We start from the raw sequence: 25,816 nt of genomic DNA, 5'->3' as shown, positions 1-25,816 counted from the left end.
TAAGGCATATGGTGCTATACTAGGCTTGCCATTCCCCAGGTCAAAGCCAAGAAAGAAAAAAAGTCAAAACTGTAAACAAACTGATATGCATTAAAAATATTATTATTATATTATCTCAGTGTCTTCAATATTATTCTTAGCCAACTTTCCTATGTAAAGCTCCTGCCCACCACTGACTGGCAGGAGGAAATCCCCCATCTCCCCCAAACAGTGTCATCCTGTACGATGCGTCGACACATTGGTGACACTGGGGTGGTCTTTTTGACAGTCTGCATTTTGGACAAAACTCTATAGTTTGAGGTAACTTTCACCAGAGAGTTTTGCCCAAAAAGCAGAGTGTTGCCTCCCAATGCACTGATGTCACTTCTTGGTGACATCAACGTATCACACTACACCTCACCCACCCCCAGAATGCCCCCCAAAGCCCCCTGCTGGTGAGACAGAGCGACCTGGCAACCCTATACTATACCTAATCCAGACAGTCACCTAAAGTGTTAGACAACTGTAGCTTATTCTTAGTAGTGGGATTTAATTCGCTTCCAACAGTGTATTAAAATTTGAAAGTCGCCACTTAGCTCCAGAAGTATAGCTCAAATTAGAATAGGTAAGAAAAATTGGCTTTGGCCATCTTAACAACATCATAAAACTCTTAAGCTACCAATCAGAATGGATTATCACATCAAAATGTAATACATAGACATACTCCTTTCAGAAAAACAAAGAATCTTTGCCACCTTACCTCATACCATTATACCAATTTTTGGCTCTTGACCCACAGACAAAACCTGAGAGGGGGAGAAGGGCCTCTTCTGGACCTTGTCTATTAATCCTCCCCACCTTCTCTTTTTCTATTCAATAATATTCTTTCCTCCATATCTCCTCTGTGTGAGAGTCACTTTGAAGCAACAGTTCTGTAGCCCCATTTGTCTCACAGCATTACCATACCCCACTAGCCTTCCTGTGCTTATCTTCCTTCTGTTCCATGGTGGCACCATAAGCAATACTGCAGCAGTGCTGTTAATGGCTCTCTGAAGCCAATGCAGCAAATTCTGTACCACTATCACCACTCTCCTTCAATGTTACCTTTAGTGCTTCAATTTTTTTACGTCTTATTTCTGCTTCTTCACTTAGTTCCTGTGCAGAAGAACCTCCAGCTTCATTCTAAAAATAAATGTGACAGATATGGCAATTACAAAAAAACCCCAGAAGAGAGTATTTTAACCATAACCATAACTTTTGTATGTTACCTTGCAAAAGCATGGATTCCTTTGAGACTCCATGATGGTCTTACCAATAATTTGTAAGCATGAAAATACATAAACTTAGGCTACAGTGGATTTTTCTCAGTAATTCCTATGACTTAATCTCAAGAGGCAAAACCAAAATAGTTTACAAATATTTAAAATGTCAATTCAGAATATTAAAATCTCTGTTTTATGTGTCATTAATTCATTTCCAAGTTATGGTGACCCTATGAATTAATGACCTTCAAAACATCCTATCATTGACAGCTTTGCTCAGGTCTTCCTTTATGAAGTCAATCTGTCTCATGTTGGGTCTTCCTCTTTTCCTGCTGTCTTCAACTTTTCCTAACATTATTTTCCAGTGAATCTTATGATGTGACCAAAATATGATAGCCTCAGTTTAGTAATTTTAGCTTTTAGGGAGAATTTACGCTTGATTTGATCAACATCTACATACACTCAATTCTAAATTTTAACATAACTACTATATGTTTCATATATTACTAAGCATGTGTTCAGTTAGCAAGCTGGGGGAAAAAAACTTTGGGTAAAACTGTTTCATGCCGTATTGTGGTACCAAATTAAAGCTCTGCACAAGGTAACACTAGCCCGCAGGAGCCACCAATCTGGACCAAGCATTGTAATGTAAACATGTCTGCAGAGACAGCCAGTCTTCTGTAGTCCTTAGATATGCAGAGGGTCACGTATTAGCACCTGCTCCCAGAACTTTTTCAAGTTGTCAGGTTGTCATATAAGCTTTGCAACAAACAGCTAAAGACAGCACACAAACAGTTCTCCACACATTAGTGCTCCCACAAGCAAGGTTTTGAACCACCATCTTCTACAAGTACATAGTTAAAGTCCTGCACAAAAGACATAAACTAGGCATCAAAGATCTTGATCGGAGGAAATTTCCTCACATTCCTCACCTTCACCACAAGACTTTCTCTGCTGGCATATTATGGTTTTCACCAGTCAGGACATCACTGAAAGTTGTGTGTGTGTATTTAACCTCATGATGCTGTGCACTATGACTTAAAATAAATGCATTTTTGTTTCACTGATGCATTTAATAAAACAGGTTGCAATTAACAGTGAAGACACAGCCTAATCCTGGTGCAGTGGCACTATCAGGATGCTATCTAATTGACAATATTCCCTTTCAAGGTGTCTGTGTCCACACTAACCTCAGTTAGACCCATACAGAATGGTTTCCTAACTAGTCATCCATTTGCCTTTACTATTTGAAATATACAACAGAACAAAAGAATCCTACACCCAAGCATCCAATTAAAAAATTAAATATGGTAACTTTCTGGCTAAATTCAGATATCACAATAAACTGATCAAACCTCAGTCCTGATTCCTGACAAACCAACAAATGGGACTTTAAGCTAGGGTTTGTAACTGATTTTAACCACTGTTTCTACTAATTATGGTTTGTTGTGAAGTCTGAATTCATACATTAAAGTTAGTCGAGTAGCTTCGTCCTTCTAATTACCTGGCCACATTATAGGGAGAACATCCTTCCCATTGGGAGGCAGAAGAGAAGCTGACAAGCCAGGGCTTATACCCAAACCAGAATTTGTTACTCAGATCCATTAGACTAAGAGTTTATTGCACAAGCCATGATTTACTGTGACATTTGAACGCAACCGCAAACTAAGATATTTGCATCTAATACAAAATTTTAGATAAGCTTTCATCTTTTAATGACTAAAAGGTATTTGCTTTCAGAGGACAAGATAAGCAGAGTTGTATTAAATTATTTTGTCATGTTTATCAGTTGGAGACATGGTCCACCTGCCTTTTCTCCACGAAGTTTAGCTTTAATCTGCTGACGTTCATTGAAATTCTGAAGTCTAATTTGTCTTAGCCTTGCCAAGTACTCCTGAAAGAAAAACAAAATAATCAAAGGCTTTTCCATCAGTGGAAATCTGAAATAATACAGACGTTTAAGAACATACGTACAATGCATAAAATGGTTGAATTAATGGGACAACTCTTGTGGATGTGCTAGAACCACTAAATTTCTTAGACTTTCTAGGTAAATTCAGTTATTCATTTGAACTATTACTTGAGCATCAGGAAATCTGGAACAGTTATATATTTTAAGAGAAGAGGAATGATCTCTTGCTGATTACGTATAACAGTTATGTTAATTCATCTAAAGAGGCTTTTCTAGGAACTGTGTGTTGATACTAATGGGGACTCTTAGGAGGAGCCCTTTCTCTTGGTTATACATGAAAACTCATGCAGATAAGATGAGGCAAAGAAAGTGGCTTTACGTATGTAATGAAGGCAGCAAACATGCAGGAAGCATACCTCTTCCTCCTTGTTTCTGGCTTTCCTTCCTCTTGAAGAAATGGGCCTGCCTCCATAGATAGCTGCCAGGTTTTGCAGTGTATCCTGTTCACCATTTAATGTATTAAATTCAAGAATGGCTGGAGCTATCACATTACCTAGCCTTATATCTAATCAACAATAGTCATTGATAATTGCTAACTGAAGTTAGAGCAAAAAATGCAGTCTTCTCATTGCCCAGTTTTGTTTCCTTTTCTTTGCTTCTGTCTTTCTCATCCTTTACCAGGAACTAGGATTTTGTATTTAAACTGACTGACACACGAAGTTTGAACTTAGTTGTCTTGCTTGCTCAAAATGGCTTACTAACTTAACTAAGTTTAAAAGTGATCAGAAATACAACTTCCTTTGTAACACATTTTAACATTCAGTGGAATCTCACTTTGGAAGCTTTTAATAAGCTTGTCATCACATTAAATGCACTCACACAGCCTTGCAGTAAATTTCATTATCAGAAATGTATACTACAGGTGACAAAGTATAACACATTAGGTATACACTTCTATAAATGTAGGACATACATCATTCACTTGGAAAGCTGACAGTTTCTTTGGACACACAAAAATTCGTACCAATACCTGATGCAGCTAAACTGCAACCTATAACTACTTAAGCAGGTAGCAGAGGTGCTGCACCCATTTCCTATCTAGAGAAGGCAGTGAAGAGCTTCGTCTTTTGATGAGTAGGTTTGACCCAGAGTGCAAAGCATCTGGATTCCAGAAAGCCTAACAACTTCCTAGAAATTGAGATTACACGGATGGGCCTGGACCTCCTGTGGCAGGTCGAGGCAAAGGCACTTTTCCTCTGCCTTAAAACTGTAAAGTTCAGACTACACACAAATAAAGCGTTCCAGAATAGGCAACAGACACAAGGCTAAGCTTTTCGTAACTCTTGTGAACATGGCAGCCCTCCGTCCCTAGTGGACACTCCTTTCAATAGCTTGCATTGTGGGGCATGAAGCTGCTGTGCTGAGAAAGTGCACGTAAATGGATGCACTGCAATTACAGCTTGCATCATGATTAGAAGTCTGGAAATGGTCAGGTGGCCTGCATTTTCTTCCTTTTACTGTTTTATCAACTTCATTATCATAATTTTCTTAGATCACTGAAAACAAAAAAGACTGAACTTGTCACAATGCAAGCTGCAGCTTTACAACGCTACCCTTCTTTAAGATGGGGGCATTTCATTCCAGCCAGCAAAACATAGCCTGTTTTTCCTCCTGACTTTTAATATCATTTGTCTCATCTGTGCTATCTTACATAAGAGATACATAGGATTCAGAGGACAGCAGCAATAAATAGCACTGCACTTGTTTCTCTGGACAGGAACTACAGCAATGCCCCCTATTTATCTGTATGTAAAACATATTTTCTGCAGATGCAAATAGTCCAAAAGTCACAGGCTTCCTGCATGGCAGGTATTCGGTATTTATAACTAGACACTGAACTCCCCAAAAGCTGAGGTTGGGTTGTGGTTAAAAAGAGAACTGCACAGATACTGGCTTTTCCACAACAATAATATGAATACCAGCTTATTCATGGTAGCTCAATCAAAAGGACAACAAATTTTTCACATACTTAACCACTTCATGGCTCAGTAAGTTTAAGTAAAACAGCTGTCTGATAAGTTATACATGCTAGAGCAGCATGATTTATGTGGCTGCAATGAGCAAGAGGATGGTGTACTGCAGGGCTCTCTGTCTCACAGCAGCTCCCTTCAAGGCCTGTCAAGTTACTCCTAAGCTTGGGGACAGTAACAGAATAATCCTCTAATATAGCAAATTCATTGGAAGGAACTATTATCAGATTAAAGTTGAAAAAAATCCCACTTGAGCAAATTAAATGTGCTGTAGAAGTCAAGGGACTTCTCTAGATTATGACTGTCAACTTTTCATTGCTACCTACATTATTTATTTTATTATTTTATTTTATTTGTTTAATTTATATCCCGCCCTCCCCGCTATGGCAGGCTCAGGGCGGCTTGCACATCTTGCCACACTACCTATAGTCAAAGGAAAATGCAGACTGTACACTGGAAGATGATCAATGGGGATAAGAATATCTTTTAAACTGTTTGTATACAAGCCACTTGTATCCATTTGCTATGAACAGCACTAATAAAATGCTAAAGTCTAAGACACCATTATCTTACTGTAAAGATAAATGTTTTCAAGATCTTATGAGAGTTTATAGTTAAAAAGGGATTTAAAAGTTTGTTGAGTAAAAAAGCCCAACGCTTCATACCATATGTCCTTCAGCGCGAGCTTTGTTTTGCAATGCTTCTCGCTTCCGCTGCCAGAACTCTTCAACTTGTTTAGCTCTTTCTGCAGCCACCCATCCTTTGTGCCTGTGTAAAACACGGGGAAAATCCAAGACAGTGACAGCCTTTAATTCTAGTCACCTATCATTCTGACCATGGGGCCTGTCTTACGAAATCCCTACAATGGCTGCCTGCTTCTAGACCCAGCATTCACTTCTCAACCTTACCCTTCAAAGGTCTGCATGGTCTTACTCCACCTTACCTCTCTGCTGTCATGTCCCAGTACAACACTGCCCTTTGCTCTTCCAGATTCACCATTCCTAGTGAATAAAGGTCTCTGCTCCCTCAGACTACTCTGCCCTTTCTCTTACACTGCCCCTTGGGCTTGGAAGGACCTCACAGAACACCTGTGAATCTCATTTATTTATTAAAACATTTACACCCCACCCTTCCTCATGGTTCAAGGCAGTACTTCTTTCAAGCCCCTCATCAAAACCTTTTTTATGGCACAACGCTTTCTTTCTACTGAAACGAAGCTGAAGCACTTGTAATGAACATATCCTTCTCTTTCGCCCCCACTTTTACATTCTTCCTTTCATAAGCTTGACCTAAAGTCACATCCTCTTGAATTCTGCAAGCTCGTCAAGGTCATTGAAGGCATTATATACCACACTGCTGCCATAATTGGCTCACATTCATCTGTCATCTGGAGGAAGTAGCGTGTGAAACAAATACATAAATGCCAATTTACCTGTACGTACCATGGTATCTCAGCCTTTCTGGAGATGCCACAAGCATGGAAATCATAGAAGCATGCATACTTCTTATTCACACAGTACTTTTATCAGATGTACATAGGAAATTTAAAGGTGCAATCATACAAGTTCCACATCCTTTGCCTAAATCCTGCATTTTCCTATCAGAGGAAGTCTGGAAGCCTTAAGCTCATGTTTGTCTGAATTCATGGATAGGTAACTGCAATCAACTTTGATCCTTCCTGGAGTGCCCACTCAGGCCCTGAACCCCGTTTGATATCTTTGCACTAGAATGTCACAAGCGGGGGACCCACAAGGACTTGCAGGGGCCATCTTATTTCCTCCCACAGTATTTCCTCTGTTCCTTTCCTGAAAGCCCCCACAGGCTTTCCCCTTTTCCTGCTTCCCTCTCTCCTTCCCACCCAGCAGCCAACATACCCATATCTGTCCCTCTGTCTTCAGCTTTCACGCCTTACTCTCACTGGCAGCCTCCCCAAGAGAACTCTGTTACACAGTACTGGCCAACTGCATGGTGGGGAACCCACAACAACTTGCGGGATGCGCCTTACTTTCTCCAACACTATTTCCTCTTTACCTCCTTGAGCCACCCTGATACCCTTACCTATCCTTGCTTTCTTCTCTCCTTCCCACCCACAAACCAACCCACTTTTTATCTGCTCCTCATCTTCAGCTATTTATTATTTACTTCATTTATATTCCCCGTTTCTCTGCAATGGGGTCCATCTCCATAATTAAGGAGATGTAATTATCTCCTTAAATTTATTCTCACAGCATCCCTGGGAGATACATTAGGCTGAGTGTACATAATTGGCCCAAGGTCACCCAGTGAGCTTCCATGGCAGAGAGAGGATTAAGATCCCTGTCACTCAGATCCTAGTCTGAAACTCTAACTGGTATACCAGACTGGCTTTGGTGGTGTGGCTACTGTAGCAAGCAGCTGGGCCTGGATGAGTCATGCAAGTCAGGTGGTATCACTTCACAAGGTGGTTGCTGCCAGGCCTGGCCTCAATGGTCAAGGCAGCCCTGCAAAGGGGCCTGACCCCCTGCGTTTTACTGACAGAAACTAGGGCTTGAACTCTGGCAATACTCTGTTGTGGTTACCTAGCAATGGTCACAGAGGGCATTCATTTCTTAAAGCTACAAGTGCTGCTCCTATTACAGGGAGGGTGGATTAGCCTCCAATTTTGTTTAAACTTCCAGATTTTTCTGCAAAGCTAGGGTTTTCCTCAAGTTTGTAAAAAGATCTGTCTGTTCATGACTCCAGTATCCATATATAAGTATCCACAGGTCTGGCCACAATGAGAATCAGAAATACTGACACTTGCATAGGAAGCTATGTATGCAAGTCCAAATTACACAATCTGTACTTTTACCTTCCTAAAATTTCCTTGGAGAAGGAAAACTCAGTAAGAACTAAGCTTGGGCTGCTAAAGCAACATGTGACCACCAACTTTAAAAAAAAGAACAAGGCAGGAATATCTCCATCATAGTTTTCCATTAGCTTTATGATAGAAGAGAGCTTTTAAGATTAGATAGCAATGACACTGCATCATCCACATACAATAAAAGATTCAATTAATATTTTCCAAACCTTAGTTTAATAATCCCTTGTAGTGCAAGTGAGCAAAACCAAATAGAAGAGAGGCAACTGAGTAATCTCACCTTGGACCATATGCCAAATTAATCAAATCCAGAATACATTCAATTTTGGCCTGAGACCAGATGGCAACAAAACAGTTGCAACTGTCAGATACTTTCTAGGGGATTACATTATATAGCATCCAGATAAATCACATCAGAAATAATTCCTATGCATGCCGTATAAAAATGTACTTTTGAAGAACTGTTTCTTTAAAATTTTATTTGACCACAAGTAATTTTTATTTTAATTTTTTAGAAATACTAGATACTAGGTATATGATGGTAATATATTATTGCAGAATTACTGCGGAATTTAATGTTTAACATTGCTAAACTTAGTCCTTAATACTAACTGTATGATACTAAATTCAGGGTTTTTTTTAAAAAAATCTGTGTTTATTGCAAGATCTATGGGGGTTTTTTCAAATTTTATTTTTTCCTGCACCTCCCATGGCAAACATATATGCATTTAGGTAGCACAGAATTACCACATTGCCTGGTTTCATGATTTGGCTTGCAGTCTTTCCCAACATCTTTGTTTTACATGTTATCTAAAACAAAACCTCTAATCCAGCTGTTAGAATATACAAGGAGGACTTGACGGGAGGACTCTTCAGTGGTCCCTTTTTACATGCTATTCCCACTTTTCCTCCTGTTTCTTCTTCCCTTTCAGCCTCTCCCCTTTCCAGTTCCTTCCCTCTCACTCATGTACCTTATCTGTTTTCCTTCCCCACCCCTTCAGCCACCACTCTCCTCCATTTGACTAATTCTTCCTTCTCATGTTCCCCATATTCTCTCTCATCCCAGTCATGGCTCCTGATCCCTTCCTGGTTGCAGCCACAAAATGCTGGCCACCATTTTGTTGCTGTGGCAAACCTGGGAACTCTCCAGCCTTGTACTAACATTCCCTTTACCTATGTTACCCCATTATGTAGATTTTTTGACATACATAGTAAGGTCAAGTTAAAAGTATATATCATATCTAATTCCCTTTGGGAATTAAAAAAAATAGACTAGGCCAAATATATCTTCCATGGGGCATGGCTTTCAAAGTACAAGTGTAATTTCTGAATTCAAAGTCACATTCCAGTGAAATGAGGGCAGCACCACCGGATCTCACACTGTCTGATTTGACAGCAATTGATCTGAAGTCACACTTACCTCATACCTGCATTCTAAATATGGACAACTGGGAGGCCCAGTGACAGATATGGAACCACACAAGTAGGAGTTCCACCTGCACCACTTCCACCTGCACTGAGCACATACTTGGAGCTGTACAAAGGCTACTGGTTTTTGGAATGGACCATCATATTGATCTTACTTCATCTATATTTGCATATTTTTTCTTTAACTATCTAGTTCCTAGTTAAATTCCATTCTTCTAGGTATTTTCTAAAACAATGGTCTGTGGCAAAGAGGTTGCTATCATAACACTGGAAGTCCCTTATTACTGAACTATTGGGGGGGGGGGGAGATGAAGCTCATGATGCAAGAAAAGTTTCTAAGGAAGATTCACTTAAAACACCTTTTCACTGGGCAGAAATTTGTTTCCGTAATTAAGCTTGCCCTATTCTCTCTCCCCTTTTATTTCTTTCCAACTCTTTGCTATTTATTTCTTGTTAGTTCTTGGAGAAAGTTGTAGGTGAGAGTGGATGAAATTGAGTTTTTTAAAAATATTGCAGACATTTGTTAAATAAAGGACAGTAACATTTGCAAATAAAAGACACATAAAACAACAGGAACACAGTGTTGTTATTAAACAGACTGTCACCATAACAGCCTGAAAACAACTAGCTAAAAGGCTGCAGAAAAAAGTGCAGAGAGCTAAGCAGTCTGCTGTTCAACAAATCCTATGATGAAAGATCTCCCCCAAACAGATCAACACCTGTTTACAGGACAATCACGTTTGCCACCAGTACACCAGAACCATAATGGCATTTCCAGCAGCAAACATGCAAAGCATAAACAACATGGTGCCTCAAACACCTTTTATGTGTAAGGACCTAGTTTTGTCATTCACGCTTTATGTAGACAGTAAGCTACAAACATAACAAAAACCTAAACACACACAGGACAGACACACAAATCCACAGTCCAACCTGTTTGCATTGGCTTGTCTAGACACTTCCTCGAATCTTTTCACTCTTTTCCTAATTGCATCAGCATCAGGTGAATGATGATGACCTGCAGGCCCATTAGGAACTCCTGGATGAACTCCAGGTGGAAGTCCTCTGTAGATAAATACGTAATTTTCATTACTTTTGTCTAGTGCTGCATGTTCTCTGCTTCTGAATGAAGGCAAACATACCTGTCAACAGGCTCTGGAGCTTGCTTTTCTCTCAGTTCAGTCTCTTTTCCCTCTGCTATTTTAATGTTTTCCCTTTGTTGTTGCATCTGATCAAAAATAGCATGATAGTGTTCATATAGTCCTCGAGCTAGCACAGGTGAAGGCACCACACCTCCTCCGCCACCAAAACACTGAGCCTACAAATTTAACAACATGCTCTTATATTATGATTCAAACAAATACTGTCTGATTCTAACACACACTAGCTGCTCTAGTTGTCCTGAAGAAGACAGCACAGTCAAATTCAGAAATTCTAATTTTAAAATGCACAATGTGACACTGTTTATACTATAGCCTTCTGCTATTTGGTCATTTAAATAAGTGTCTGTTCATAAGTCTAAGAATTACTTGGTATGATACCGAATTCTTTGGTAAGATGTTGAATTCTAGTAATACAAAGATGTGCAGATATGTGCTCACATATTACTCAAAACCATCATGTAGCTTCCTTGGAAAAACAGTTACTATAGTACCAACATCTAAAACACTCTGAAGAAATCTATGTGAATTCATTTCACCATCTACTCTAGTAGACACCCCTTCACGTTAAAACATGTAGCAATTTAATGTCTGATGTAGTAAATATTATTGATCAATACAATAGCTTCTAGGCTCTTTCCAGATGCCCTACATGGTCATTCACTGGAACGTGTAACATATGACACATACCTTGGACTCAAGTGAGGCATTTCTCACTTAGAGCACATCCCCTCCCATTACATAGCCCAGAGCTACATTTAACATAGGCTGAAAGGCAGGCACTTGCAGATTTGAGGAGCCTGCTGAGGTAGACCATTGAGTGGACACAGCATGGTGTCTCATGCCATCCCCCTTCTAGCATGTCACCAAAGGGTCAGAACAGTGAAAACAGCTGAAATTGCCACAGATGTTTGGTGTATTAGCAACTGAAATTCCTTTGAAGGAAGGCAACACTCTGCAGGTAACTGAAAGGGATAGAAAGGCTGCTGATGTATCCCACAGCTGCTACCAACCTTGGCTTCACCACTTCCACCTGCACTGAGCACATTCCTCCATCCCTGCTCCCTGGCTCTGTTTATTCGATCCATCTAGAAAGGAAAACAAACTGAATCCAAACATTGTTAAAGAAAGTCAAACCTCACAACAAAAAGCAAGAAGTCAAGGTATCTTTACCTTCTCTTTCTCAAGTCTTCTCATTTGTTCTACCTTCATGAAACTGATCTGTAAAATGAAATATCAGAGCATGTGAACTGAGAAACTAAGCTACCAAAAAGCCACAGTAACTCACAAAACACTCATCAATTCTGTTTTTAAAAAACAATAAAAATACCTGTTAGCAGAGACAAACTCTTCACTATTTTCTAATTTACCTGTTCTCTCTGTCGTTTTTCCTTCTCAAAAATTTCTAGCCTTTTCTTTTTAGCAGCTTCCTGAAAAGTAAATACAAATTTAAACTCTAAAATCATCATTTCATCACAGTTAGATCAGGATGGTTAGGACATGAAAATATGTTCCAGGAAAGAAAAAAAGGTTAGAGAGTATCTAATAAGGAGGAAAGGTTTGAAGGTTTCATTTGATATTTAAAAGTTCTTAGCTTAATTTTTTTTCTCCTTTAATCTCTTTATACCTCAAACATTTTCCTCCTTTCTTCTCCTGGTTTCCCTTTCTTCACAGGAGATGGACAGGCCTAAACAAATTGAAACTATAAATTAGAACGAGTACATATTGTTTGTTCTAGATGACAATTCTTGAGAGTAGAATCTATGAGGGAGTATATCTATGCTGTTAATTTTTAAGACTTTACAGAGCCTATTATAGCCCAAACCTATGCGAGTTTGCTCAGAAGTAAGCTCAACTTTGTTCAACGTGGCTTATTCAGAGACAACCTTGCATCATACAACACAACCCTACACACATTCACTTCCAGGGGTCATAGTGATTTCAGTTAAATTTTACTTCCTGGTAGGCACACATAGGATTAATATCAGAATCATAAAGAAATGTTTTGCTTAGAGAATTAAAATCTATGTATTGCCTTTATTAGGGTAACCAAAATGATACAAAAAATTGTACAAGCTTTTAAGCTCATTAGAACTCTTCATCAGGCCAGATGTTAAAAGAAAAATTTAGGGGAGAAAAAAGCAGATTTTTTTCAGGCCATGATTTTAAGGCCTGATCTTATAAGCATTTGGTTTGTGCAGGCTTTTGCTCTTCTGCCACTTATCTGCACAACAGTATGGCTAAAACCCAATTACTCACCAGACAACATTTAAGCTAGGTTTTGAGTTATAGGACATGAAAGAAACAGCAAAGCACTTTTGTAATGTAGCTGGTCTACTGCAGATTGTCTTGAAGTTGTCAAATAGATGTTATAGTTCTTTAGCACAACACAAGACAACACGAGGGGAAATTTTCCCAACTGAATATGGTTCCAACTCAATACAGTTCCAAGTAGGTTTTCTATTAAAAGATGCATCCCCATGTCTCAATAAGTCCCTAATCATAACTATTAAGAGTGCTCTAATGAGAACAACTGTATTTCATAACTATTTATTGGATAACGATGATAAAACAGCAAATGCAAGAACTGTAGCTACTGATTTCACACATATTAGAATATTTCAAATTTCAAAAATATAGCTAAGTATTTTGCAAACAGGCAAAAAAACATACAACCACCATTGCCTTTTTATCATGTGGGAGAACATCAAGTTACTTACTATTAAAGAATACAAATTTTGAAAAGGTATTAGACAAAATTCTCACCTTGGATTAAGAATTCTGTCTATATAAAAACGTGTGAAGTCACCTCCAAAATACTTCCCTTAAGCCACACATTATGGTCTCTTATATTTATAGCTTGCACATTCTTGCCCACACTTCGTAGCATTAACTGGGGCCACCTTGGACACCTTGCATATGACCATGCACTGCAACCCAGTTGTGCTTGTTGACATAAATTATATATTTACTTAGATTATTTATAGTCCACCTTTCTCAATGAGACTCAGTGCAGATTATACAATGTAACTTAATACAGTCAGCAGGATGAGACATATGGTATACAAAATAAAAAGACAGGACACTGCAGAACTATCCATTCAGCATGCAGTGTTCACAGCTTTTCCACTGGTGAAAAATGGAATGATGGGGTTCTCTCTGCCACCAAAAAGGCGGTGATGGGGAATCATAGGGTCTGCATGGACAAGAGACATGTGAGATGGGACCAGTAGAAAGGAGGAATTACTGGGTGATACTGAATGAAAAAAGCCGGCTGGATCCAGCCCTTCCCATTCAAGAAAATATACTTTTATTTTCTTATTGAATCTTTTTCCTCACCTGTCTACATTTAAGCAAAGGCTTCTCATAGTACTTTTTAGCTCCACTCCCAGGTTTTTTAAAGGTTAAAGGCACTCCATACTTAGCAGCAGGTTTGGTAATTTTCTGAGCAGGTGCAGCGGAGGCCAGGTTTTGTCCTTGAGCTGGTCTCTTTACTACATGAGAAAGGGGGAGGGGGAAGACACTGAAGATTACATATCTGAATATAATTGCAAAGCTGTGTTCCTGTAGAAATCTCCCTCAAGACAGATGACATGACAGATCAGATTTAGCCTTGGCTGTTCTGAGCCAAGTACACACCTAGTTTGGCATAATACTGGTCTGCTTGTCCATTTTAATACCAAAGAAAATGGAAACTGCTTTTAATTTTCCCATTATGCTGATAAAACAAAATATTCCTTCAAACCTAAGATGCCCTCCTCATACACAGAAGGCACTATAAATCTTGCAAAGAGGACTGTATTGCAGAATACTTTATGCGTAACCCTTTAATGGTATATTGGGCCATTTCAAATTATTAGTTGGCAAACAAAATGGTCAGATATGGCAACAGAGGTCCATCCATGACCTCAATTTCAAAACTAGTTTTCTAGAGGATCATTGTTATTTACTTAAAACATTTATATCCCACCTTCTCTTTTTAGACTCAGAGCAGCTAGCAATGCAACAAGTGTCAAGAACTCAACTATGTAAGTCCATGAACAGGATAAGAACAAACATGCAGATTATTGCTTTCCTTTATACAGAAGCTAACAGGCACAAAAAATTATAACAATACAATAAGGACCTTGATTAACTCATCATGAAGTCTACATTATATAACTCATCACGAGGCCGATATTATTATAAATAAATAAATTTTATAAATTTATTATAAATAAATATTATATAACCATGAGAGAGGTTTTAAAAATACACTACTTTTTAACTTGTTCATTAATGATTTGGAGATGGGAGTAAGCAGTGAAGTGGCTAAATTTGCGGATGATACGAAGTTGTTCAGGGTGGTGAAAACCAGTGAGGATTGTGAGGCACTCCAAAGGGATCTGTCAAGGATGGGCAAGTGGGCGTCAACATGGCAAATGGGGTTCAATGTGGCCAAGTGCAAGGTGATGCACATTGGAGCCAAAAATCCCAAATATAAATACACATTGATGGGGTCTGAACTGGCAGAGACTGAGCAAGAGAGAGATCTTGGAGTTGTAGTAGATAACTCACTGAAAATGTCGAGACAGTGTGTGACTGCAATAAAAAAAGCCAATGTTATGCTGGGGATTATTAGGAAGGGTATTGAAAACAGATCAGCCAATATAATAATGCCCCTATATAAATCAATGGTGAGACCTCATTTGGAATACTGTGTGCAATTCTGGTCACCACACCTTAAAAAGGATATTATAGCTTTGGAAAAAGTGCAGAAAAGGGCAACTCGAATGATAAAAGGGTTGGAACACTTTCCCTATGAGGAAAGGTTAAAGCGCTTAGGGCTCTTTAGCTTGGAGAAAAGACGACTGAGGGGTGACATGATCGAGGTTTATAAGATTATGCATGGGAAAGAGCAGGTAAAGAAAGAGGTACTTTTCTCCCTTTCTCACAATACAAGAACTCGTGGGCACTCCATGAAACTGCAGAGCGGTCGGGTTAGAACGGATAAAAGGAAGTACTTCTTCACCCAAAGAGTGATTAACACATGGAATTCACTGCCACAGGAGGTGGTGGCGGCTACAAGCATGGACGGCTTCAAAAGGGAATTAGATAAGCATATGGAGCAGAGGTCCATCAGTGGCTATTAGCCACAAGGTATAGATAGATAGATAACGAACATGAAATTGAGCAAACTTCAGATGGCAGCGGAAGATAGGAGGATCTGGCGGGATCTGGTCCATGGGGTCGCGAAGAGTTGGACTCGACTGTGCGACTGAACAACAACAACATAGATAGGGGCTCTGGGGCAAGAGATGCTCTGTCTTCTTGGTGCTTGGGGGGGGGTCAACAGTGGGAGGGCTTCTAATGTCCTGGCCCCACTGGTGGACCTCCTGATGGTACCTGGTATTTCTGGCCACTGTGTGACACAGAGTTTTGGACTGGATGGGCCTTTAGCCTGATCCAACATTGGCTTCTCTTATGTTTTTAGCTGCTGTCATCTACATTTTCACAGTTTGGGGATCAGGTTAGGGTATACCGGCAAATTCTCTCTAATCACATCTAAAGATAATTTTTCCCCATACATTACCTGGTGCAGCATGCTGTCCAAACTTTTGCAATACTTTATGGCTGAATTCTTCTGCAATAAGCTAGAACAATAATGTTATGTTAGCAGCTAAAACAGTTGCATGCATTATTACAAAGTTAGAATATTTATAGGGACAGCTGCATCTTGACAGATGCTAATGTATTCCTACATCTGAATGCTGTTTACTGTTTAGGAAATGGAGCTCAAACTAGAATCAAACCCAATTTTATTGAAAATAAGCTAAAGGAACTACTTAAAAAGTACTGATACGGCAATAAACCAGTCTGAATTACAACTGAAAGTCCTACAAGCTGTTTAATAAGAACATGAACCACTTGCCTCAATCCAGAGGCCCATTACCTACAAACCTTAATGAACAAGTGGAATTCTAGCATAGAACGGATTTCAGCCTCTGCCATCTGGGTATGATTTCTGCACGTATACATACAACCAACACTGAGATGGCAGCGACTCATGAAAGACTTCTTATTAGAACTGCCATGTGCACACTGGTGAACCTACGAAATTTTGAATTAGTGTTTTATAGCATCTAAATACATATTCTGCACTATAAGGGGAGAAAATGGCTAAAGGAAATATCTAGAATGGTACCAAGCTTTCGCAACTCAGTGACAGAAATTCATGCAAAATGTTGCCATCACATTCATACCTCACCCACATTTCCAACACCTGCTGTTTGGATATTGTTACAGTGGTATCACGGTTAGAGTACAGGACTAAGATTTGGGAGACCTAGATCTGAATCACTAGTCCATCATGGAAACTCACTGGAGGACTCCAGAACAATCACTATTTCTGAGCCTAGCCTAGTTCACAGGCTTGTTGCTGTTGTGAAGATAAAATGAAGAAGGGGTCCCCATTGGGGAAAAAAGCAGGGCAAAAAATAAATATCATTAATCACTATTGTTTTATTCTTCACTGTAAGCAATTTACAAATGCAGTACTAAATCACTCCTCCAGTATGTATGTACATACGTATGCACATTAAAGGTAAAGGTTCCCTTGCTCGAAAGCCAGTCGAGTCCGACTCTAGGGTTGCGGTGCTCATCTCCATTTCAAAGCCGAAGAGCCAGCACTGTCCGAAGACGTTTCTGTGGTCATGTGGCCGGCATGACTAAACACCAAGGCGCACGGAACGCTGTTACCTTCCCACCGAAGTGGTACCTATTTATCTACTTGCAATTTCTTGCTTTCGAACTGCTAGGTTGGCAGGAGTATGCACGTTGCAAAGCACTTAAAATGGATTTTCAGAAGAGCTTCTAGAACTGACTTCTTTCTAAATATACTTGTAAGAAAAAGCCCATTACCGTACCTGTGGTGTGAGAAATTTTTCAATGCGTTTAGCTATAAAATTTTTCTCCAATATGGAGTTGACTGATGGTCTATCCCTAGGATTTCTCTTAAACAATTGTGAAGTTAGATTCCGGAGTTCATACGAATAATGTACAGAAACAGGTGGAAATGATCCAGAGATTATCTTGAGTACCAAATTCTTCATATTTCCAGCTTCAAACTAGAGAGATAGAGACAATTTGTACTCATCAGAGAGCAGCAATTAATTACCACCACAACAAGGGACAACTAGACTTTACACCTCCACATAATTCAGAAATATTTTAAAATATTTGAAAAAGTTGTCTCAACTTTCATTCCACATCAAAATTGAACCTATCACGTTGCCATACTAACCCCATCTCTTCTAGCACAGAGGGACAGAAAATAAAGAACAAACAGCTGCTTGTCACAGGCAATTAAATAACGGCTCCAAGTACTGCAAGATAAACATTTTCTCAGGAACTGGTGAGGTGAAGTCAGTGTGGCGTAGTGGCTATATAAAGGGTTGGCTGAGGACCTAAGAGACTGGGATCAAATCACCATTCTGCCATGGAAGCTTTCACCAGTCACTGTCTCTTTAATTAAACTATCTTGTGAGAATAAAATTATGAAGAGGAGAATGATGTTATAAGCCAATTTGGGTCTTCACCGGGGAGTAAAGCGGAACATGAACATATAAACTCAGAATGCTCACTGGATGACCATGAGCTAGTCACTCCTTCTCAATCGAGTCTTCCTCATAGGGCTGACTGAACATATTTGACTGAGTCCAGCCCTTCTGCTGAAGGAAGAAGGGATCATTTTCAATTAACCCACGAATAATGCCTAGCTCTGTTCCTCTTTGGCTCTGGAAGCAATGCTGAAGGAGCCAACCCCTAACACCTGAAAGAGGTAAATTCATTCTAAAAGTTTTCTAAAATGTTTACTTACTGCATGTTTCAGTGTACACATTTCGTAGAGAACACAACCAAGAGCCCATATGTCACTAAAGAAGAAAACAGAGAATGTTAGTGTGCACTGACCCAGACCTTCCCAGTGTACTAGTTAAGTCTTGAAACTTGGGCCTAGTTTACATCTTCTTAAATAAACTATTCCAGGAGTTCATGCATTTCAGTGGGGGCAAATTCTCCATACATCTTTTGGCGCTTCCAAGCCCATGGAAATCCACAAGGACACGGCTTACTTGTGTAGGCTGTACAATAAATGCACCTCAAGCTCAAAAAGCAGCCAGAAGTGAAATGTGAATAGAATGCCTGTAAGGAGCTTCTGTTGCACTGCTTCCTGAGTAATGATGATGGCGCCAGCAGACACTATGTCTTTATCCTCTGCAGGAAGGAATTCTAAAAGCATCCTTCTCAAAACACGCAAAGAACACTAATCTCCACTAATCATCTGGATTATGCTTAGACCAGCCTTATTCTATGGCAAAATAAATCAGCAATTATATCAACAGATTTTGGGCACTGTTAAATGACATCAAGTAGATAAGTATTAAACTGATCTACTTTCGCTGCAATAGACACTTTATACCCAAGCAGAAAAATTTAGACTGGACCTAGGTTGGCACATCTTGGTGATTATGGAAAGTGTTCTAAGAAACAAGATGGTGGAAAATGGATACTTCATAAATTTTGGCAGATAACATTCTACATAATTTTGGGCATACATAACTTTGATTTGCCTCTATCCCACAATTGTAAATGAGATGAAGTAGAAGTGTTCTAGCTTATGCACTTTGATACGAGTTTGACAGAAATAAAGCAAAGCTAAATAAAAGTCAGGGTAAGGTCTATGCTAAAGAATACCTTTTATTGTTGTAAGGCTTGTTCTCACAGATTTCAGGTGACAAGTAATAAGGCGTTCCTATGCAAGTTCGAGCAAGCTCCACTGTACTAAAATAAAATCAGAAGAATTATTAATGAATTAAAATGCTAGACAGTATTGCGATAACTGGAAAAATATTTGAATGTTACCTATTGAGCACTCTAGCTATTCCAAAGTCTCCCAGCTGTATTGTGCCATCTTTGGTTAAAAATATATTCTAAAGTCAAAAGAGAAAAAAGTGAGTAGAAGACCAACAAGAGCATAGTCTTTGTAACAAGAACATACTCTATGCATCTTAACATAATTGCCACTTTCAACCAAAGTTTAATAGTGGAAAACACTCTTGGTTAAAAGCACTTTAACAAACATGGCAAGAAAAATTACTTACTATATCAAAAGACACATTTGAAAAAAAAAATCAAGATAATGTTCTTCTGCTAAATGTAACCAAAGTCCTTATTTTCACATACTACCAATGAGGTGATAAGGTTGAGTCTGAAATATACCACTGCAGATTGCAGGCAGGAACTCCCTGACATACTACTTTCTATAGGGGGGGGGGGTATGGTGTACTCAGTCCATATGACCTGGACTGCACTCTAAAGTGGTACAGTCCAGACCACAGATATATCACTGTATCGGATGCTTATGAGAACAAGGCCCAAGTCTTTCCATTAGAAAACGGAAATTTAACAGTTTCTCCTGCCTACCTGTGACTTTATATCTCGATGCAAAATCTTTCTATCATGTACATGTTTTAACGCTAAGCAGATCTGTACAAACCAATCCATGATCTAAAATTAACAATAAAGACAACACTTGTTAGAAAAATGTATCTTCAAACATGGAGAGTAGAACAGCTATAAATGCATACTCTGATGTTCAAGTTTAGTGGCATACAGTTTCCTTTATTCATTTTTTCCTCATACAGTTTCCAGTTGTACAATTTCCTAACATTAAGGATGAAAGATTTTGGTTATCATTGTAAACTTGATCAATTCCGGAAATATATCATAAGGTATTTTGGATGGGATCGAAAGGACTGAAAGCACAGTTTCACTTGTAGAAGAGATCCCTTCCATCTCTCCTTTCTTGCTGCAGCTTACTGCTCTCAATAAAATACTGCTTCTAGAAGCTGGGGACTCTCATGAGCAGTGTAATGTACACGTCTGCCATAAGAAGGGGGAAAGTGGCAAAAATCATGCCCCCTACACGCATTTCCACTAGCAGATGACGACTTTGGCTCCAATCATGTTGTAGCAGCACCCTATATTACACGTGTTGTACCGAAAATAGTTTAAACACACATTTAAAGCCTGTCTTTCCATCCCAAATTGGATCCTTAAGAACGGTTACACTAGTTTAAAACACAGTAAGTACAACGTTACCCACAATAACCTAATACAATTAAAAACAGCCTTTATGTAGGAGAAAAAATTACTGCCTACCATAAACAATCTTAAACAGTCTCAAAGCAGTAGTCCAACATATTAGGCCCACAGCACCATAGGCAATATATAAGGACAGACAACAAACCCAACTGATTGCACAGCCACATAAAGCCTGCATCACTTTTATGAACAAGACAGACCCTATACCACCATGTGCAAGGCCTGCAAGTGATATGTATAACTATGTTGGGAATGTAGGAAATAAAGTGCTACACATGTTATACTCTTTGCCAATGCTTTATCTTTTTCTTTTTTTGTATTTTTTCATATGTGCATATCTGTGCGCGCGCATGTACCTGGAAGTCACGGCAACCTCTGGTGACTGACACGTACTGGAAGCCTGGAGGATATTCAGAGGTGGCTGAATAAAGCCTTCCCCCACCTCCCATCTCTAGTATTTCAAGGAGGTCTCCCACACAAGTACTTGCCGGAGTTGACCCTGCCCAGCTTCCGAGATCGGGCTTGCCTGGGCTACCCAGGTCAGGGCAATACGTTCTGTTACCTCAAATGCTGGAGAAGGATCACCACCAACTGCAATTCCCTGGGCAGGTAAATGGCATAGTGTTGGATTTTTCTTGGTGTTCTGGTCTTACACAAGACTTAAACCACAAGACAGAACTGCTAATGCACTTGCTATACCACTGTATTTCTGCAGTCTAACACACAGCAGACCAAAAACTATGGCGGTAGCAGGAGTACAGGTAGGACTGTCAACAGCCTGGTGAGAAGATGCCCTGCCCCTAGAGGCCTAACTGGATGTTATTACCTCCATGTCATGAAAACTCCAGCTGTCCATTTGCACACATTAAGCTTCTACTGAAGAGAGAGATTTTTCTTCCTTTAGGCTGTTGGCAACCCTAAGTACAGGGAGCTGCTATTATTTATTTGAAAGATAGGCCACGGGCAATTACTGCAAGCCGCAGATGCAGTTACATGGCTACTACTACAGACCAATATAGTGGACATATACAAGGCAGAGATTATCAAGCAGTAGACCCCAAAGCCAGTTACCTGGTCTTCTGAAAACAAGACACCTTTCTGTGCATTAATTTTCTTGAACAGATCTCCTCCTTCGCAATAATCCATCACTATGTAAAGACAGCCACTTTCTACAAATGAAAATATCATGAAATACATTTTTGTTAGTAGTGAACACAAGAAGCAGCTGCTTAATTTTTTTTTTTTTGGGGGGGGTCTAATTTCCCAACAACACTTATTTTCCAACTCAGTTCAAGAGATGGGAGACTTACAGCTTGATCTTAAACATGTTCAGAATTCTTACAGATTTCAGCATGACTTTATTCTAAGCAAGCATGCATGAAACTGTAGAAACTGAAAATCATGACACCGAGAAATAGTTATGCAAAGCATAAAGGATGATGATGATGATAATAATGATGATAATAATAATAATAATAATAATAATAATAATAATAATAATAATAATAATAATAATGTTTTCCCCTTCAGTCAAATTGACATTTTCATACTTAATACACATGCTGCGTCTTAAAACCTAACCTTCAAATGATTCTCTGTACAGGACAATATTCGGATGTTTCATGTTTGCCAATACAGCAACTTCTCGCCTTGATTCTTCTCTCTCTTTGTTTGACATCTTAAAAACACAAAAATATATTTCTTAGAAAACAAATATACGAGATCTAGTCTGTGAGCCAAGAGCCAAAAATGGACATATTGGTATCAAGTAAGGTGGCAAAACTTCTTTTAAGTTTTTTCTGAAAGGTGTATTACATTTTAATGCAACAGCCTGTTCTGATGGTACTTTAAGCTTTTCATGATGTCATCAAGATGGCCAAAGTCATTTCCCTACTTGTTCTAATTTGAGCTAGTGAACCAAACTACCAATTTCAAATTTTAGAGCACTGTGGGAAAGCTAATAAATTCACTTACTAATATCTAACACCTGTAATGCCTGTATCCATTATCATTTTTGTGATATAAGTCATAAATCAAAGAAAGAAGCTGGCATAATAGACCCCCTGGTCTTAGGCCCCGTAAGTGGGGAGAGGTGACAAATATATCAGACACTTATACCTTTGTCTTTTGCCTTTCCGATGAACCATACCATGAAGCAATTCATTCTGATATGCCACATTAGGTACATGAGAACCACATTCTATGTGATTTCTATCCAACGTAACTGGATAACAGGGAACTTTGTGTTACTGCAAATAAATATATTTTCATTCTTTTAGTTCAGCAATTGCTCAATATGCTCATGCTTTTTATCTACAGACCTTACATTATCATTTCACAACTGCTAGCATCTCCCCCCCCCAACTATTTGTAATGTTCATCACAGAATCATAGAATCAACAGAGCTGGAAGAGGCCATACAGGCTATCTAGTCCAACCCCCTGCCCAATGCAGGATCAGCCTAAAGCATCCCTGACAAGTGTTTGTCCAGCTGCTGCTTAAAGACTGCCAGTGATTCCACTGTTGAACAACTCTTACTGTAAAAAAGTTTTTCCTCATATCCAGCTGGTACTTTCCTGCCCTTAATTTAAACCCATTATTGTGAGTCCTATCGTCTGCTGTCAACAGGAACAGCTCCCTGACCTCCTCTACGTGACAGCCCTTCAAATATTTAAAGAGAGCCATCATGTCCACCCTCAAACTCCTCTTCTCCAGACTAAACATTCCCAAGTCCCTTAGCATTTCCTCATAGGGTTCGGTCTCCTACGTGAGTGATTTCACTGAAATAACTGAAATAATCTGAGTCCTCAAGTTCAACTGCAAAGTCCACATCTGAGGGGGGTTTGGGGTGTGTGGGTGTGTGTTGCTACATGTCTCTAATTTACACACAGCAGTGCAAATAGTAAGACCACGGGACAGGCGTGACTGGTTTGACAGATGACAGGAATTCATACACGTGCATAACATCTCAAAAACTGCAACTGGTGCAGGTAGTTCACGCATCCAATCAACAACAAGATTGCCATCCATAATCTTTTGTCCTAGGTACATTTGGCAGGCTTTGCAAACGGTGTCTTTAAATTCCTGCCTGCCAGTTGACCCTGAGTGTGTGCATGAACAAGCAATCTTTGTATGGTGGCAGCTGGCTGGACTCCACCTCTGGACAACTGGCATTAAAGAAGTTCATAAGACTTGTTCATTTACAGAAGTAGTGCAACTATTTGGAACATACATTTGATAGGTGAATTGCTGTACCTTCTCGAACAACTCAGTAGAGATTTCCCGTGTCTTCTCTAGGTGAATGAATGTCTCCCACTAGACTTTTCTCAGTAGACTCAAAAGAGTGAATTTACCCTGAACTGAAAAAATCACTCACTCACATTGTCACAGTAGAATGTGAGTAAGAAAAGAGTAAGAATCCAGTAACACCTTAAAGACTAACAAAAATTTGTGGTAGAATATGAGCTTTCATGAGTCACTGCTCACTTCTTCATGTCTTTAAGTTGCTGCTGGACTTTCTCTTTTCTGCTGCTGCAGACAGACTAACATGACTACCAATCTTGATCTATCACATTGTCACAGCCAGTGAAGGCACATAGTCCAATCATGACAACAGACATGTTCTGTCCAAGGAAACTTCTGTGTTTGCTTATGTCAGTCAATCCTGTGTGACTCTTTATCCTGCATTTAATGAACACGGGCCATGTAAATCCAAGCATTGTATGAGTACATCTGCATCTCCTGAAACTACAGATTTTGTCCCACGCTTTGCTGCATGTAATGCATGCAGCAACACCCTACTGTCAACTCTTCTTGAGTAGACCTCAGCTCTCATACCTCTTCCCAAAAGTCTCTGGTGATCTTGAAACAGACTTAATCACTTGTTGCACAAAGTGTTTTTTCTCCCAACCCCATGTACTTAGGCGTCCTCCACTGTTGCATCAATCACTTGATGAGATCATATTTGTTAGATGAACTGCAGCTAAAAACTGTTGTATTTTTTGAACTGGTGTAGAATTCCTCAGCACACAAACACTTGTTCTTCCCTTGTAACTTTCAGCATTTTTATAGAAGTTTCCAGTTATACATCAAAAACAACATCTATCCTTTCACTATGGATTCCCATAAAGCAAAACACAGAACATAGGTTCTGCTAGCAGTTCAAATGTCTTCTCATTGTCCTTCCTCTTCTGCACTAAATTCATTCTATCAGTGATGCAGGTACATGGGACTGGTATGTTTTCTGCCAGAGATACATTTTTCCAACACTCCGGCAAGCACAGCTGTGTTAGTCTTCTGGGTTGATCCATCTGCAGCTGCAGGTGCCCAAAGCAAAAGTCCCAGAAGGTGAGCTAAGACATTTCACATAAGCAGCAGTCCTCTTTGGACAACAAAGAGCATATGCCCAAGGAGCTTTTGGTCAGCCTTGAGATCAACTTCCTTGGTTTTACCGTAACTGCATTCTGTCCATATGCTGACACTGAAAATGTACTCAGGTTCTGCTTGGACATCTTGTTATGAAAATGAGTAGTTGTAGAGTTTACTCCCAAACGCATCTTGTTAAATTCCAAATATGCTGTTTTTCCAAATTCATGAGCTATGAGAAAATCCCTGGAAACGTAGCGTTAGGGGTGGGTGGGTTCTAAACCAGTGAACAAGCTAGCCAAATCTGCCTGATCTTGGCTCACTGGTGTCAGCTAGTTGTTCATCAGCTCAACCTTTTCCTTGCTTTTTCCCCCTGTTCTAGCCAGGTGGGAAATTGCATGTGCAATCTTACTGCTGCATTGACCAGTCATGCCTCTTCTACAAAAACATACACCTGTATTCTGATGTGAGATAGTACTTATCAACAGCTCCTGTACTGAGAATAAATTCCTTTGTTACTCCTGGTAGTTGAGTGTCTTTGTTCTTCTATTGTCTGGTCTACAGGAAACCACTCAAAGGGATTGGTCCTAACTGCACTGAAACCCCACCTTGTGTGAAATAGTAACGTATGTCTGGGTGTTCAAAGGGAAGAGTGGTCATCTGAGCATAACACCATGTCCGACTGGAGATTGTGGGGG

The 25,816-nt window shown here is 39.5% G+C and overlaps 1 protein-coding gene across 1 annotated transcript in view; it reads right to left on the bottom strand.

Moving 5' to 3' along the window:
* The window catches only part of NEK1 (NIMA related kinase 1), a 54,056-nt gene that overhangs the window by 27,114 nt on the left and 1,126 nt on the right, over nt 1–25,816 (bottom strand). The window contains exons 2-20 of the mRNA XM_015416237.1: nt 22,335–22,431; nt 21,825–21,922; nt 20,073–20,156; nt 19,512–19,579; nt 19,344–19,430; nt 18,469–18,523; nt 17,516–17,716; nt 16,183–16,243; nt 13,950–14,104; nt 12,238–12,297; nt 11,981–12,040; nt 11,784–11,831; nt 11,624–11,698; nt 10,593–10,768; nt 10,384–10,515; nt 5,849–5,951; nt 3,570–3,653; nt 3,052–3,135; nt 1,084–1,161 (exon numbers count right to left, since the gene is read on the bottom strand). Coding sequence (XP_015271723.1) covers nt 1,084–1,161; nt 3,052–3,135; nt 3,570–3,653; nt 5,849–5,951; nt 10,384–10,515; nt 10,593–10,768; nt 11,624–11,698; nt 11,784–11,831; nt 11,981–12,040; nt 12,238–12,297; nt 13,950–14,104; nt 16,183–16,243; nt 17,516–17,716; nt 18,469–18,523; nt 19,344–19,430; nt 19,512–19,579; nt 20,073–20,156; nt 21,825–21,922; nt 22,335–22,431 — 1,806 coding nt within the window. The remainder of the gene's footprint in view (nt 1–1,083; nt 1,162–3,051; nt 3,136–3,569; nt 3,654–5,848; nt 5,952–10,383; nt 10,516–10,592; nt 10,769–11,623; nt 11,699–11,783; nt 11,832–11,980; nt 12,041–12,237; nt 12,298–13,949; nt 14,105–16,182; nt 16,244–17,515; nt 17,717–18,468; nt 18,524–19,343; nt 19,431–19,511; nt 19,580–20,072; nt 20,157–21,824; nt 21,923–22,334; nt 22,432–25,816) is intronic.

This window comes from Gekko japonicus, unplaced genomic scaffold (assembly GCF_001447785.1).
Source record: "Gekko japonicus isolate JY-2015 unplaced genomic scaffold, Gekko_japonicus_V1.1 scaffold593, whole genome shotgun sequence".
In the NCBI taxonomy this organism is placed as follows: domain Eukaryota; kingdom Metazoa; phylum Chordata; class Lepidosauria; order Squamata; family Gekkonidae; genus Gekko; species Gekko japonicus.
Note: the sequence above shows the minus strand (reverse complement) of the source record. Positions and strands in the feature narration are given on the sequence as shown.